The 14,759-nt window shown below is 37.2% G+C and overlaps 1 protein-coding gene and 1 long non-coding RNA gene across 9 annotated transcripts in view; one reads left to right on the top strand and one right to left on the bottom strand.

The window, feature by feature from the left end:
- The window catches only part of BEGAIN (brain enriched guanylate kinase associated), a gene marked incomplete at its 5' end in the record, with an annotated part of 164,064 nt that overhangs the window by 34,222 nt on the left and 115,083 nt on the right, over positions 1 to 14,759 (top strand). For 5 of the 8 annotated variants that reach the window (XM_084520128.1, XM_084520132.1, XM_084520133.1 and 2 more), the window contains one exon: positions 14,066 to 14,094. In XM_084520128.1, the coding sequence (XP_084376254.1) occupies positions 14,066 to 14,094 (29 nt within the window). Of the gene's footprint in view, positions 1 to 13,350; positions 13,472 to 14,065; positions 14,095 to 14,759 lie in introns of those variants that run through there. The other 3 variants (XM_084520130.1, XM_084520131.1, XM_084520127.1) reach the window with 1 other exon arrangement.
- The window catches only part of LOC311437186, a 33,465-nt gene continuing 24,242 nt past the window's right edge, over positions 5,537 to 14,759 (bottom strand). Inside the window, exons 4-5 of the long non-coding RNA XR_014693346.1 lie at positions 11,588 to 11,832; positions 5,537 to 5,867 (exon numbers count right to left, since the gene is read on the bottom strand). This is a non-coding gene — a long non-coding RNA (uncharacterized lncRNA). The remainder of the gene's footprint in view (positions 5,868 to 11,587; positions 11,833 to 14,759) is intronic.

The following is a 14,759-nucleotide window of genomic DNA, read 5'->3' as shown; positions in this document are numbered from 1 at the left end:
ACAAAACTGTCTCTCAGACATTTCACTTTCATTCTGCTATCTCTTTTTTCACTCTAAAAGAAGCCAGTCAGATATTCTGACCACAAAGAGTCACTTGTCCTTTGCCTATATAAGCAAGAAGGGGAAGCCTTTTTCTTCCTGGTGAAGCCTCTATAATAAATGTAATAAAGATTGAACTAATGAGATTCTATGGCATTTAAACAATAATCAGTAGAAGCGGATGAGAAATGCTATGCTTTGTGTAATTATCACAACTGCCTTACAGAGGCCTGACATACAGACCATTCTTTATAGCACAGTTCCAGCGGGGGGGATCCATTTTTGCTAATTCCAAGATTTGTAAGAACCTTATTTATACAGTTTATTTTTCTTTGAACTCTTATATTTTGTCTCTCCATTACACCAGGAGTGATGCAGGGAAGTCTTAAAAAAAATAAATAAATAAAAAGTGAACTGTCCTCCCTATTTTTCAGAAATCTGGAATTTCAGTCCCTCCAAACAAGTTCTGCCTGACACTACGGTCCTTCCTGCTTCATTCATTAAAAATAGCAATTCAGCAGCATGAATATATCCTTTGGGATTCTACATTAAATGCAGACTCCTGCATCCTGGGCTGGCTTACATCTGTGTAGCCCTTTTGATGTCTCTTGGCACACCACTGCAGCTGTCCCTTGTAGTAGGCATTTGAATTGATTAACATGCTTGCTCCTTTTTTATTTCCCTCTTGCTCTCAGGGCTGCACCTTGAAAGATTTACTGTACTCCAGAGGGTGAGGCACTCTGTGGATGCCCTGAGGACAACATAATTGATGAATCAAAATCTCCCATGAGGATGTGAGTTTTGAACTTTGTTTTCAGGATTTAATTTCTCTGACTATTTCTCAGCATATGTGTAACAGATTGTCAGAGAATACTCTCCTAATAAGATGCATGTAGATAACCAGGGAAAGAGAGGAGCAGTACCTTTAAAATATTGTCTGCTGAAAATCAGACAGTAAATCTTCAGTCCAGCAAGTAATTAAACACATAAATAGTCACACCAAGTTAACTGGGACCGCTCATGTACACAGTTATGTGTATAAGCATTTGTGCTGCTGGGATTTGATAATGAGAATCTAATTAAACAAAACAAAAATGGATAGCAACCCAAACCACGTTGAGTCACCATCTGAACTGTGCTACAATTGCAGACTGTATGCAGTAGCATTGTTGTTCTGGACTGAAGGTATAAATCTAAATTCCTTATATCGTTAGGTGTGGGTCCCAGTGTTTTATTTCGCAATATCTAGTGGCATTAACATATTTTAGGGACTATCAAAGAGAAGATTCTTAGAGGATCTGTGGTTGCTAGGAGACTGGTACTTCAGTCCTGCAAATCTTCCACACTGCAAAAAGCAAACTGTTAATAATCAGGTTTTCCTGCTGTAAAGCACTAAAACAACTGAAGTTTATGGCTTATTGTTTAAAAATTTTGGTCTAGCCTTAAATTTGTAGAACAGGAAAATTTAAGAGTTTTTGGACATCTGGAAGTAGGTATTTTATTTTGCATATATAATATGCCACCTTTACATCCCTTTTTAATCAGTACAGTGGGTGTCCAATATCTAGAAACTTAGTTTTAGTGTGCTGGCAGGTTTCAGCCAGCATGAAAAGTGCCGAGCTCATTTCTGACAGTTCAGAGCAAGAGTTTTGCCATCCCCAGGCCTGCTGTCTCTGGTCGCACATGCACAGGCTGTGACCTGAGAAGCCTCAAACCAGAATCTTCAGTCCCTGCAGCTCCCTGTGCCTTTGGGGCCTCCTAGTTACAGCTACAGCAAGAGCAAGTGCATATGTCTCCTGATCACCTAAACATCTCAGGATACATGCACCCAGTGACAGGGGAGCCATCACAGTGTTTGTGCATTTGACAGCACTTCCTAATTTTAATTTCATTAAAGGAAATATCCCATGTCTTCTAAATCAAAGTTACAGTGTTTAAGAGGGCACAGTAAGAATCTCGGAAATCACTGAGGGCTATAATTTGTTAGTCTTTGAAGCTCTATTTTCCATATGGCACAGGAGCTGTGCTAAGCACAAGAGCACCCCATTTTCAGTGAAATACCACTTGTATTTCACTGTGTACTGCATAGAGATGATGTGCTTTGCTGGTTGTGTACCTTTAGCACTGTATAAATAGGTATACATTACAAAGGTACTCATCTATTAAGAATTACATCTGCTTTCTCACTCATGGCTTTTCAGTTGCTCAGTGTAAAGTCACTATTAAATCCCAATCTGTACCCCACTGGAATCAGCCTTTTTCATGGATTTTGATTCTGATTCTGTTTAACTGCAGAAGTCCTCATTTCTTATCATTCACTGGGGTAGGACAATATTCTCATATGATCCTTCACTGTCCTTATCTGACTCCACAGCCAACTTCTTTTCTCCTTCATGTGACAGTAGAGGTATATGAAAGACAGTGCCCATGGAGAGATAAGGGGAACGGGAGAAGGAAAAAGGGCAAAATACCAGCTGAAATCAAAGCAAGGGGGGCACACATTTCTTTCAGGAAAGCTACAAATTCTCCCAAACATCTTCTAATAACCTTCTACTTATTCTGCAATGATTCAGACCTGGTTTGTAAGCACTTGATAATTTCAGTTTAAAACCTGACAGTTCTGTGCAATTATATATCCTGATTGTGGTATTTGTCCCCTGCTGTGGTACACTTATATAGTAGTAGTAATAAAAAACATGGCTGAATCATTGACAAATTCAACCTTAGCTATCTTCTCTTGCTTGCCTTGACAACAAGACTATTGAATTCCAACAGGATGAAAATCTAAAAATAGCACTGCATGAAGAAAGACTGCAAGCAAAGCCACTAGATAATGCGGGCTCAATGCTCTTGTGAAATGTGACACGTGCAAAAGCCAGATGTAATTTTAACAATACAGCTTCCTTTTTGACAAAGGAATCTCCAGAGTCTGATTTGATGTCTCCACAGTAAAGCCTAACAATTCTACATTTTGTGTAGGAGTAAGAGCAGACTTCTTTAAACTTGCAGAAAAGAACCCCTGAGAAGAATGTTAATGCAGAATGCAAGAATATAAAAAGAAAAGACCTCTTATGACCCTACAGCAATTAAGACACCATCTAAGTCCAGCATAGAAGTCACTTTATGCTTGAAATTATTACAATAACACAACTGGAATCAGCAATGCTGATACAGAGCAGTAACACTGTGGCTTTGCAGAAACCTAAACCACTGCAGCTTAGGAAATATTTTGCCTTATTTACTAGACAATATTTTAGTAAGAATCTGGCTGAATCTTATGCAGGATTGCAGAGAGGAGTAGACAAAAGGAGATTTTCTCACTTTCATACCTTGACTAAAAGAAAGAGAGAGAGAGAGAGAGAGAGAGAGAGGAAAGAAAGAAAGAAAGAAAGAAAGAAAGAAAGAAAGAAAGAAAGAAAGAAAGAAAGAAAGAAAGAAAAGAAAGAAAGAAAGAAAGAAAGAAAGAAAGAAAGAAAGAAAGAAAGAAAGAAAGAAAGAAAGAAAGAAAGAAAGAAAGAAAGAAAGAAAGAAAGAAATTGGTCAATTAAGAAGTTAGCAAATTAGCTGAAGACTTGGGAGAGTAAAGGTTCAAGTCTCTTCTACCTTACAACATCAACACCTGACCTTGGGACTCCCTTAAAGAACTTACACTCTCTGTAAAATAGGTACCTCTCTAAGCCCTGTACCTTGAAGATATTTTAATGGTAATTAATATTAAGCATCTTAAGGCTCTCAGTAAATATGTCTTTTTTATCTAATTGTCTATTATAAATATATAGTGGCCTCCCATCATCTCTTGACCTCCAGGTAAATAGCAGAAGACTCATATCTTTAATAGCAAATGACTGAGGCATGCAACTTTTTAAGCCTGTTTTACAGATCCATATTTGCATTGACCCTAACACCACTGAGAATTCAAATGAACAGTGTAGGTTTTGCACATACGTTTTGTGGTAAAAAAGTAATCCACTGTCAACCAACAGCACTTCAAGGAATATGATCTACTCTTTTCTTACCCATACTTACACTGCCCTGGCATATAAACTGAAGTGGTGACTAGAACCAGTTCCTTTCATTCCAGTAAAATCCTAATTCTTTCATAGTTTGCTGTGGATTTGGAGAGGTGGTTTTGTTTTGGTTTGTTTGTTTGTTTGTTTTGTTTGTTTTTTCATCTCATCCATAATTATTGTTAGGAGGATCCTATTCCTTTGGCGAAGAGAGAGACTGGTTTGAACAAGGAATATCAAAGATACCTTAATATTATTCTCTTACCTCATTCTTTTATTGCTTAAGTAAAGTTCTCTTCTTAAACAATTACAGGCATAAATCCAAAAGATCTGTCATAGGCCATGGCATTTTATTCACTGGAATACCCATTGTTCCAGAAATAGATATAGTCTCACTGATATGACTTTGAAGCACCACATACATTGGTTGAAAATGGGATAAAAAAGAAGGTGAATCAATAAATAGATATTGTTTTCCACCAGTGTTGTGTGACAGAAGAAGTGAAAGCTTTGAAGTTTGGCTTTCTTTTGAAGGAAATGTCTGTGGTATTGTCTGTGTATATCACTGTACCTAGTTTATTTTACTCTTCCCTGCCCACAGATAAGTTCATAAGTGACAAAAGGCATGAACATAAAAGCTCTATTTTTAGGAGACTCACTTGATTCCCCAGTGCCTGGATCCTAGGGAAGTGACTGTGCCTTAGGAACTGCCTCATCTGAAGGCAGTAAAACAGACATTCCCCATTTGCTGAAAGAAATGCTTGTGCTGGTCTGTGCTGTCCTTTCTTAGTGGCAGAGCAGTCAAAGATAAGGAAGTTCCGCCCAGTAATAGGAAAGTTGTACCTAAATGCTTTCAAACTTAATGAGACATCCCACAGCTTAACCCATTTCTCTCTTGGTTTTGCTAGTAGCGTTTTCCAGCTCTTAGCATTCTTTTTGTCTTCCTTTGAGGGTAGTGCTGAAAACAAGGCACAAAGCTAGTGACTGTGATAAGAAGTAAATGGTTAAAAGCTTGTATAACAGGGCCATGGGTGATTGCTTCCATCACCTAGACAGAAGTAGATGTAGTTAGAGCAGAAAATACATGTTTTGTAACAAACAGAACTCTATGAGTGTAGGACGTAGGAATTTTGCAGTTCTGCTCCCCCTCTCATTTCTCTCTCCCACTTCCTGTCGCCAGCATTCACGAAGAAAACATCTCTAGTATGTAGAGACATATGTAGAGATATAAAGATGCAAACACAATAATGTGCAGGACTTTTGTCAGCTGTTTTAGAATTCATAAGCCGTCCTGGTTCACGATGACCCAAGCTTTGGTCCCACTCATTACCACGTCACCCTTAACAAGTCAGGAGTCAGTGCACCAGTTACTCCTGACTGCCTCAAACATAACTTTATTTTATGTATTGACAAACAGGAGCTTTTTAAATGGACTGCCTCAAACATAACTTTATTTTATGTATTGACAAACAGGAGCTTTTTAAATGGCAGCTGTTGTGGTTAAATACTTTAATGTAATGTCTATAATTACAGTTAACAATGTCTGTAATATAGACACCCACAGAAGTATATTGGCAATGTGCAGTAAGTAGTGCCATGTATTGGTTTAAGACACACAGACTCCAGTTAGTCAATTAGATTACATTTTCTTCTGGCTTCTCAGCCTCTGCTCACTTACAATACTGATGAACTGTACCTGGTGGGGTCATACTGGAGTCAAGCTAGCTGGAAGTGTACAGAGGGTCAGCTGGAGAGGCAGCTTGGTTTCACCTCTCTGTTTTCACCTTCTGAAATTCTGTGGAGTCATATGATGCTGAAGAACTGTTAAGAAAACATAGTTCATCAATCCAGTCTCACAAAACACAAGTGCTACTATGTCTTGGCATCATACAAATGAAGAAAATACTGAATGGATCTGTGTCTATTTTAGCCAGTCAGATTGTCAGGGAAAGGCTTTCCTCTTTACATGACTAGTTTGTACAGCTCCTAGCACCTTGGAGCCTCATCTCTGCTGATGGCTACAAGGACTATTTTAATACAAATAGCCAATTTAATCACATTAACTAATTGTACAAGTTCAAATCATCTGACTGAGAAAAAGCATACTGAGCAGTTGGGAGTCTTAACTGTTGTTTTGAGGCAAAAAGCTGCCTAATTTTGGTAGTCTTTGTTCAGGTTTCACTGGATGGTTTGCCAAGCCACATAGAGATCAGGTGCAAGTTCATTGGGACTGTTTTTTTGTTGTTTGTTGCTGTTATTTCTTTGGTTTTGGTTTTGTTTTGTTTGTTTGTTTTGGTTGGGGGGCTTTTTTGTTTGTTTGTTTGTTTTTTGTTTTTTGAGATAGAGAAACAGAGGGACTGTAGCATCTCATGCCAGCTGAGAGTACTGGGTATCACAGAAATCAGCTTGACTCACCAAAACAGCCATTTAAGAGCAGAGCTTCTAGTGGTATCAATCAGCAAGGCTTGACTTCACTGGAGCTCTGCTAATTTACCCCTATTGGGAAGCTGGCTCTGAGACTTTACAGAGTGAAAATGAAACTAAGGAAGCAAAACAAAGATCCTAAAATATTAGGAAATAAAACAGCTTGAGAATGTTATGTTTTCCAAAGCATGTGAAAGAGAAGCCTGTAGGTTATATTTTCATTTTAATTTTTGGTTATTTGATACATGCTCACACATGCATTATACACTGTGGAGAACTTAAAGGCCTAGAGTGAGAAAAATGCCCAAGATTTCTATCTCATTTTTGTTGTGGTTATTCCCCACTCTCTCAGCAAGAATTTCATTGAATATAGACCTTGCTAAGGATTTTTCAAGACTAGCTCTAAAAAGATCTTCAACTATATAAACAGGAAAAGATTTTTTTTTTTATAAAAAATATTTTTTTTTAAAAAAGGAAGACCTAGTGTATGCTGAAGGTCAGAGAGAAGTTCAGGATAATTTAGATATGGTCCAATTATTTAAAATGCTAATTTGTCTCACCTTTAAATAGGGATGATAGTGAATGTGAGGGTAATTTTGTGATATCTGATTAAGGAAGAAGACACAAAAATAACTACCATAGGTAAAGAGAGCAAGTTGGGCTCATTCACCCTGCTGATATCAGGAATCTTATGGTAATCCTCATCTCAAGATCCTGATAGATTGTCATATGAAGCAGCAAGCCCAGAAGAAAAAGCTTTTCACTGAGTGCATTGGTTCAAATGTCATATTCTAACTGGTAAAGAGAAAATGTAACACAAAGGAGGGTGAAGGCTTACATGGTCAAGCAAGCTGAGCAGTCACGGATGCAGAGAAGTAGCATAAAACACAAAAAGATACTTTTGTTAAAACTGCTAAAGGAACCAATTTCAGACAAAAGGAATGTATTTTGATCTAAGCAGTACATAAAATGCTCATCTGAAAATTACTGTTTAAAACTGATAAAACAGAGAGTAAATCAAGATTATTAATCTGAATGAAAATTGTATTAAAAAATATATATATGTTTAAAAGGAAGTCTGTTTGCTAATGGAACTTTACAATAAGTTTTTGGATGCATCCAATTACAAAAGCTTAATAGGAACCGTGAGTTCATAATCAGGTTTGCATACATGATAAATAGAATAATGGAAATAGGATGCAATTTAACACAAATCCATCCATGTAAAGGCTTCATGTAGTGGGTCTCATTTGGAAGTAGCAGAGAAACTGAGATCTAGGTGTACTGTTAGACTGTAAAATAGCTATGAGCCTCCAATACAGCTGAACTATGGGAAATCTGAGACAAGCCTAAGACATACCGCAGATATATTCTCTTTAGAGATGCTGAAGCATTCGTATTATTATACAAGGTACTGGCAAGGTGTTTTGTACATGATATACAGCCCTAATCAGACCATTGCAAATCAGATTAAGTTAATTTGGAATAGATCCAGAGAAGGGACACTGAAATGACAGAAGGAATGAGTATAATCTTCTGAGAGCAGTCAAAGAATCATGTCTTGCTTTCCCTCTCAAATAAGACATATCTTCATAACTGCATGTTGGAATTAAAAATAATAATAATAATAATGTAGGAGTAACGTGCTTTAAATTTAAACAAACCTGCTTCAAGATTAAACAGAGAAAAACTGCTCATACACAATTTAGCATGGTTGGAATCACGCTCTGATTTCCATCAGTTTAGTAGTGTTCAGGAACACATGGGGAAAAAAAATAACTTTTTCGAGATGGAGCTCAACAGGCTTATAGACTTCGCGTGACAGAGTAGTGATGATCTGGAGGTACGGTATGGTGTGAACATTTTGGGTGTTGAACTTAGTTGTTTTCTCTAAGAATTAAAAAGATAATTTATTTGTTTCTTTACTGAGGTGGGCCTGTATACAGCATATCTTTGTCATATGCTATTAGTTCCAAAGGTCTGAGCTTCTATTTGTCTTTTTCTTCTATTTGTCTCTCCCACTTGACTGTGGAGAGCTTCTTCCTCTGCTTTAGAAAGCATCAGAAGTTTGTGCCAGAGAGGGAGGGGATGCTGAAATGATACAATGCTGCTCTTGGTGGTACAGTGAGAATTGGTATGTCTTACTCTTGTTTACTCATGTCTAAATTGATTGTCAGATAATTTTCCTCAGGTCCAGCATGCAAAAACCCTACAGTTTAATGAAATCCTCTCATTCTTTGTAATAAACATAATGTTCCTTTTTGCAAGGGAAAATGTCCAATGATCCTAATACATCCTTTACTGCAGGGACATAGGATATTAGAGATGTTCTTGACCTCTTCTGCCTTCTTCCTGAAGTGAATCACTATGCCTCTTCACCTTTTGTATACTAAGTGTCTTTGAATGGTCTGAGAACAGTGGAGGTGTTTTATGGCCTGTGGTTTGGAGGTGTTCATGGAGGTAGTCTTTTCTGAACAAAATATCTATTACAGTGTCAGCCATGGAAAACTAAATTTAATTTTCTTTGTATCTCTATGACAATTTAATTTTCTTTGTATCTCTATGACAATTTCAGGCAAGAGTTTTACAGAAAGATTATTCTTCTTTGATAAAAATCCATTAGATACAGTCAACATGTAAAGCCAAATCAAATGCAGATGTTTCCTTAGTTCTATGAAAGTTCCTATATAATAAATTTCTATATTTTTCTCATCACTTGAGTAGTTCTTTGAAGCCTCTACTTTATCTCTAAAAATGGGTCGAGTCTAATTAAAGATTGATCCTATCAAATTATGTAGTCCATAAATTTTATTAAATCAACTCTTTTACTCTTGTACCCTGTAGAAAAGAAAAGGAAATGGCCAAACTGATTCGTGTCAATCAGTCATTAGTAGAACTGTGAAAACAAAAGGAATGTTGAAGTGAAACAGTTGTGATTGAAAACGTGGCAGTTTACAAATGCACTGGGAATACACGAGACTTTAGCAGTGGCTGAACTCTCATTTACAGTTTCTCATTTACAGAAATAAAAGTGAATTCCACAGTACTGACCAACTTAAAGTAATATGTCAGACTAAATGAGCAGAAGTAATTTCTTGCTGCCCTTTCTTGTCTTATATATTTGGTAGCCAACATGTCAACCTAAAGTCCGCTGAACTCAAAGGTAAGTACTGGTGAGTACTGAGCCAGGTTCAGGGAGCTGTCTCTCCTTATAAAATGAAACATGTATTTCCAAGAAAGCAAAATAATCTAGGGAAAAAAAAAAAAAAAAAAGGTTGAATTTAAAGAGAGAGAGGGAGAGAGAGAATAGCTGTCACCTCCTGGAAAGACCTTCTCTTTCAGACATTATCTGGGAAGATACAGAGGAATGAAAATTGACCGTAAGATTAGGGAAAGGACATTTTATTAGATAGCTGAGAGATCTGTCAGCCTGATTTTCTACCTTAATAAAAAGATTTTGGTTCAACAATCAACATTGCAAACACTAATCATATAAGAATAAACAATCAAAGAATTTGATCACTATATTAAGTTTTATGTACAAAAATGACTAAGAATGTTCTGCCATTGTCTTGTGGTTGTTTGACTCATTAATTAAATAAGGGGAGATTAAAAAAATAGGGGATCACAGTGTTTTTCATTTGCTCTACTGACTTGAAAACAATTGAAAGGTTGTCATGCTGACTAAAAAGCAGTAACCACATTCTAAATGGAAAAAAAGCCACAGTAAAATTCCTGGGGTTTCCATTAACAACATCCCCGCTTTCAGTCAAGCAAGTGAATGACTGTTCTCAAAAATATATATATAACAAATAGCAAAGAATATCAAATAGCCATTTAAAACAAACACTGAAAAAGAAAAAGAGGAAGAAGAAGAGGAAGGAAGAAGAAGATGAGGAAGAAAGGAGAGGAAGGAGAAGAGGAAGAGGAAGAGGAGGAGAAGGAGGAGTAAGAAGAGGAAGACAAAGACTTTAGAATACCTGTTGCAAAATGGACTTGCTTGCCATTTCCAGAAAAGAATCTTGTCGATTGTTCTGTTTCACACTTTAAAAAAAATATATACTTGAAAACCAGACAAATATCTACCAACACTTTTAGACACTGCCTGAAAGTGCTCGAAGGCAAAGTTAGCACACCAAGGACTTCCATGGAAAGGAAAATCTTCAATCCAATCTCCATATTTTATGTAGGAGACAGTGTACAGAAATGGAAGTCATTGAATTACGAAGGCGAATCTATTTGATAATGGCAAAAATTGTTATTTTTAGTATGATTAAAAATTCTTTAGTCACACTGCCTTGATATTGTTTTGCTTTTTTTTTTTTAAGAAAAAAAAAAAAAAGTATTTAAATTACATCTGATACTTCTGTAATTAAAGGTAATTACTGATTTTAATTAAAAATGTTATTAAAAAACTCACACATGGCTCTAATCACACTGCTCAGTTCAAACATCAAGAAGCACTTACAATAAATCAACTCACTAGCAAGCAGCAACTCTTAAATGACATATCATAAAGGATACCCTTATACCAACCTTAACTTCAGTCTTTCTACTTGAAATAGGTCCCACAAGACACCCTAAAATTGTCCAATTCAGAGCCGTTTAGAATATATTTTAAAATCAATTCAGTAGGACGTTTCAGATGGGAGCCTTCATAGAGAGCCGTCTAAGGATGATGTAGCCTCTAAGCTTCCACAGGCTGTAGCAGTGGCAGGGAATTGGCTAGGAAACAGCAATTTTGCCTCAGTAAAAAATGCCATCTTGTGAAAACAGAGCTGTTTCAGAAACACAGACTTTTAAAATAATTTTGAATTTCTAAGGAAGGGATTATAAGAATTGTAAAAGAGAGGAGAGAAGACAAGAACTGGAAAAGAGAGAAGGAAAGAATAAAAGAAGGAAAAAATAGAGAAGGAAAAGAAGTAAAAAAGGAGAAAAAAAAAAAAAAAAAAAAGGTCAAAAAAGATCTTCCAAAGGAAAATAATTGTCTGAGAAAGTAAACTGCTTGGTATGAAAGCTGTATTTCTATGGATGCTCTTATCTTTATTTTCACCTAGATTCCTGTATGCACATTTGACTCTCTAATATGCAGGCTAGGACATTTCCCTGAAACATACCTGGAATCTAGTCCTTTCATCTGCTTTTATTCATTTACTGGAAGTAGATCCCCATCAGAAGACAGAACATTGTAGCGCCACAGCCCAGAAAGGTTTTGACCCAGGTCAGAGCATCCTGTTTGAGGAGGGCTGATCTGAAGCCATTGCTCCCATCATCAGACAAGGAGACAAGATTCTCTTCACTGACCGGGCTGTCAGAGAAAAGCAGAGAAGAACATCCCCAATGGTCCAAAGGAAAATTGGCCCTGTTACACACACACAAAAGAAAAGAAAAAAAAAAAAAAAAAAAAAAGTAACTTTACTGTGAGGAAGGAAAAAAGAGACTTCTTATTAATAAATAGATAAATAAATAGAATCATATTAAATAAAGAGAAAAAAAAAGAGAGAGAGAGAGAGAGTAAATCTGACAGAAGTAATTGTAGCTTGATTTAGTTTTCTGTTTTGTTTTTGTGTCAGGCTTTTCCTGTGCTTTTCTTTCCCCCAACAATTTCCAGTTGGGATTGGCAGCTAATGCTTCACAGATGAGGTCAATAGAATATAGCCAAAAAACAACCTACAGCTCCTCTTCCCCATCCTGTGCTGTAATCAAATGGAACCCTCACTCTTGCACTAGGCAAAAGTAAAGCTTGGGCAACTTCCCCTTCTATCTGTAGATACTGCCAAAGTCGAAGCATTAAAACCAGATCTTTAAGTATTCAGTCATCACAGGTGACTCCCTCAGTTCAAGGTAAAGCCATAGTGAGTAGCTCCAGCAAAAATGAATTCTCCATAGAATGACAGAAGCATGATGATTAGGACAGTTTTTTGAGAATACATCTCAGGAAAACCAAAGTAGCAAGCCCATGGGGCCGCCAGCAGCTTCCTACGCACAGGGAAATGCCCCCGTGGTTTGTTTTCCAATCGGTAATGTTTAAACTATTTCCTGCACACTACAGAATAAGCATGGGTTCAATGGATAGATACAAATTAGAGAAAGCAATTACAGGTCCCTGAGTTAGACATTAATCTTAACATCTGGGATTTACCATGGGCTACCCTCTGCTTCCAACAGACATGCAGGGAGCACATAATGCGTATCACATCCACTTCTGGGAAGCTGAGGAGGGGTTTTCCTGCAGCTGGCTTCTTGCGTACCAAGTTCTGGTGAATGCCTAAGAGTCTTAATGTCTGTCAGCAGAAATCATCGCACAAACACTGGCCTGACTGACAACTTATCAAATGGGCAAATCAAGAATAAATAAGAAGAGAAAAATGAGTGACACAATGAGGAACCAACAATTTGTCATTTGGGATCTTTTGTTAGGCAGTTTGACAAATTTCCTGCTGGTTAACTGATTAATATTTCCCTATTTTTAATCTTTAATTTATTTCATACTCAAATATGATTGTTAGTCATTAATCAATAAGGTTGAAAGTGTCCATGATTAATGGGCAATGCCTTCAGTATAAATAAGAGATTCTGAGATGCTGGGATTTATCTGGCTCTAGAGATCGCAGGATTGCTCTGAATGTTCATTCCCTAGTTACAGTAAAGCGGGGCCAGAAGGACTACTGAGATCCTGTGCCAGTGGTGCGATAAGATGAAATGGAAGCAGCTATTAAGGATCCGCACTAGATAATGATGAAAAAGAAACCAAGGGGTTAACCAAGGGGTCTGCTTTTCATGTACATACTGACAGATTAATGCTCCGTGCTATAGATAAGTAGGAATTTACAGCATCTATATGGTAAAAAGAAACAAGTCAGGTTAATAAAATTACCACCTTCTGCTCCACTGGGATGTAAAGATTTAAGGCTGCAGAATTGATGGGCAACTGCCAAAGGGTTAATGGAAATCCAGCTGCCCGGCAGGCAGAAAGAACTGGGGAGTTACTGGAGTTGCAGGTGAGTAGCAATGAAGGGGTTAATGAAAAGCCTACACATACTGAAATGCTGATTGTCAAGATAGCATATTACTTGAGGAAAGTAATTTGATTATTTTAAACTCCCACGAAGGATGCAAGCCTGTGTCCACTCCATCTGTCAGGCTCTGTGAAACACGATGAACTGAGCTCAAAATTCATGTGTGATGAAGTCACTTTAATTTCCCTGCCAGCCGAGCACTGCTGCCATGCCCACCACGCAGAGGGTAGCACAGCATTTCAACTTTTCCTGTGAAATCCAGGAGGCACAGTAACCTGTTACTTGCTGCTGCTTTTTTTTTTTTTCTTTTCCTTTCTCTCCCCATTTTCTGCCTCAGCGCTACAACTGAGTCATTCTGTTGCCCATGGCTCGTGGGTATACAGTGCTCCTGCAGCGTGCTGCATTATTCCTGAGTTAATCTCTCAATGTTATTTTCAGCTAATGCAGATGTGGGGTTTGCTTACCGTCGCTTTGTAGACACTTGTCGAAAACCATTTGGAAACCTTAACTATGCATAAATCTGCAGAGTGAATGTTTTCTTTCATTCACTTGCTCCTATTATTTGATTTCTTGTAGGCCTCTGCGGCAGAGATGGAGAAAATAAGGTAAGTGAGACAGTTTATTTACATCTCATTATAGACAAGAAATGTTGTACTGCACAATGGGCAATACAGGCTCTTTGAAAATATTTTGCTTAATATGATCAGTGTAAAATATGGGATTGCATGACGATGTAAGGGAAGCTGTGTTTTAGAGACAAAAGAAAAGGAATGTTGTTATACTATAAAATCTGTTTTTCAGACATGTCAATTCAGAAGGGGCGTTTTATACACTAACATGTTTTATTGCCAGATGCAGAGGATATTTGATTATATAAATGTTGTAGTCACTTGTCCATTTACTGCAAGAGCCAGCCATTCCATTTAATGAGGAAAGTAGATCAATAATTCTTATAAAAAAAAAAAAAAAGAAAAAAAAAAAAAGCTGAAGAAAATATAGGCTTGACTTCAAAGCATCTAATTGCTGTGGTTTGTTTCAGTATAATGCTGTAACATTGGTGTTCAATTTTTGTTTTATATTGTATACCAGCCAGATAAATCTTGTCTCTGTGTTTAAAATGTTGTCATACTGTACCAGTTTCTCAGCACATCTCACTGCTTTAAGCAAAAGGAGATGGCTTTTATAAACACAAGTTTTCCATCTCATGTCCGAGTGCAAGTCTGCTTTGGGGGATATTGCTTCTGTGTATGTTGTTAAGAAAGAAAAAGAG

Source organism: Aythya ferina, assembly GCF_964211825.1.
Source record: "Aythya ferina genome assembly, chromosome: 5".
Lineage (NCBI taxonomy): Eukaryota > Metazoa > Chordata > Aves > Anseriformes > Anatidae > Aythya > Aythya ferina.
Note: the sequence above shows the minus strand (reverse complement) of the source record. Positions and strands in the feature narration are given on the sequence as shown.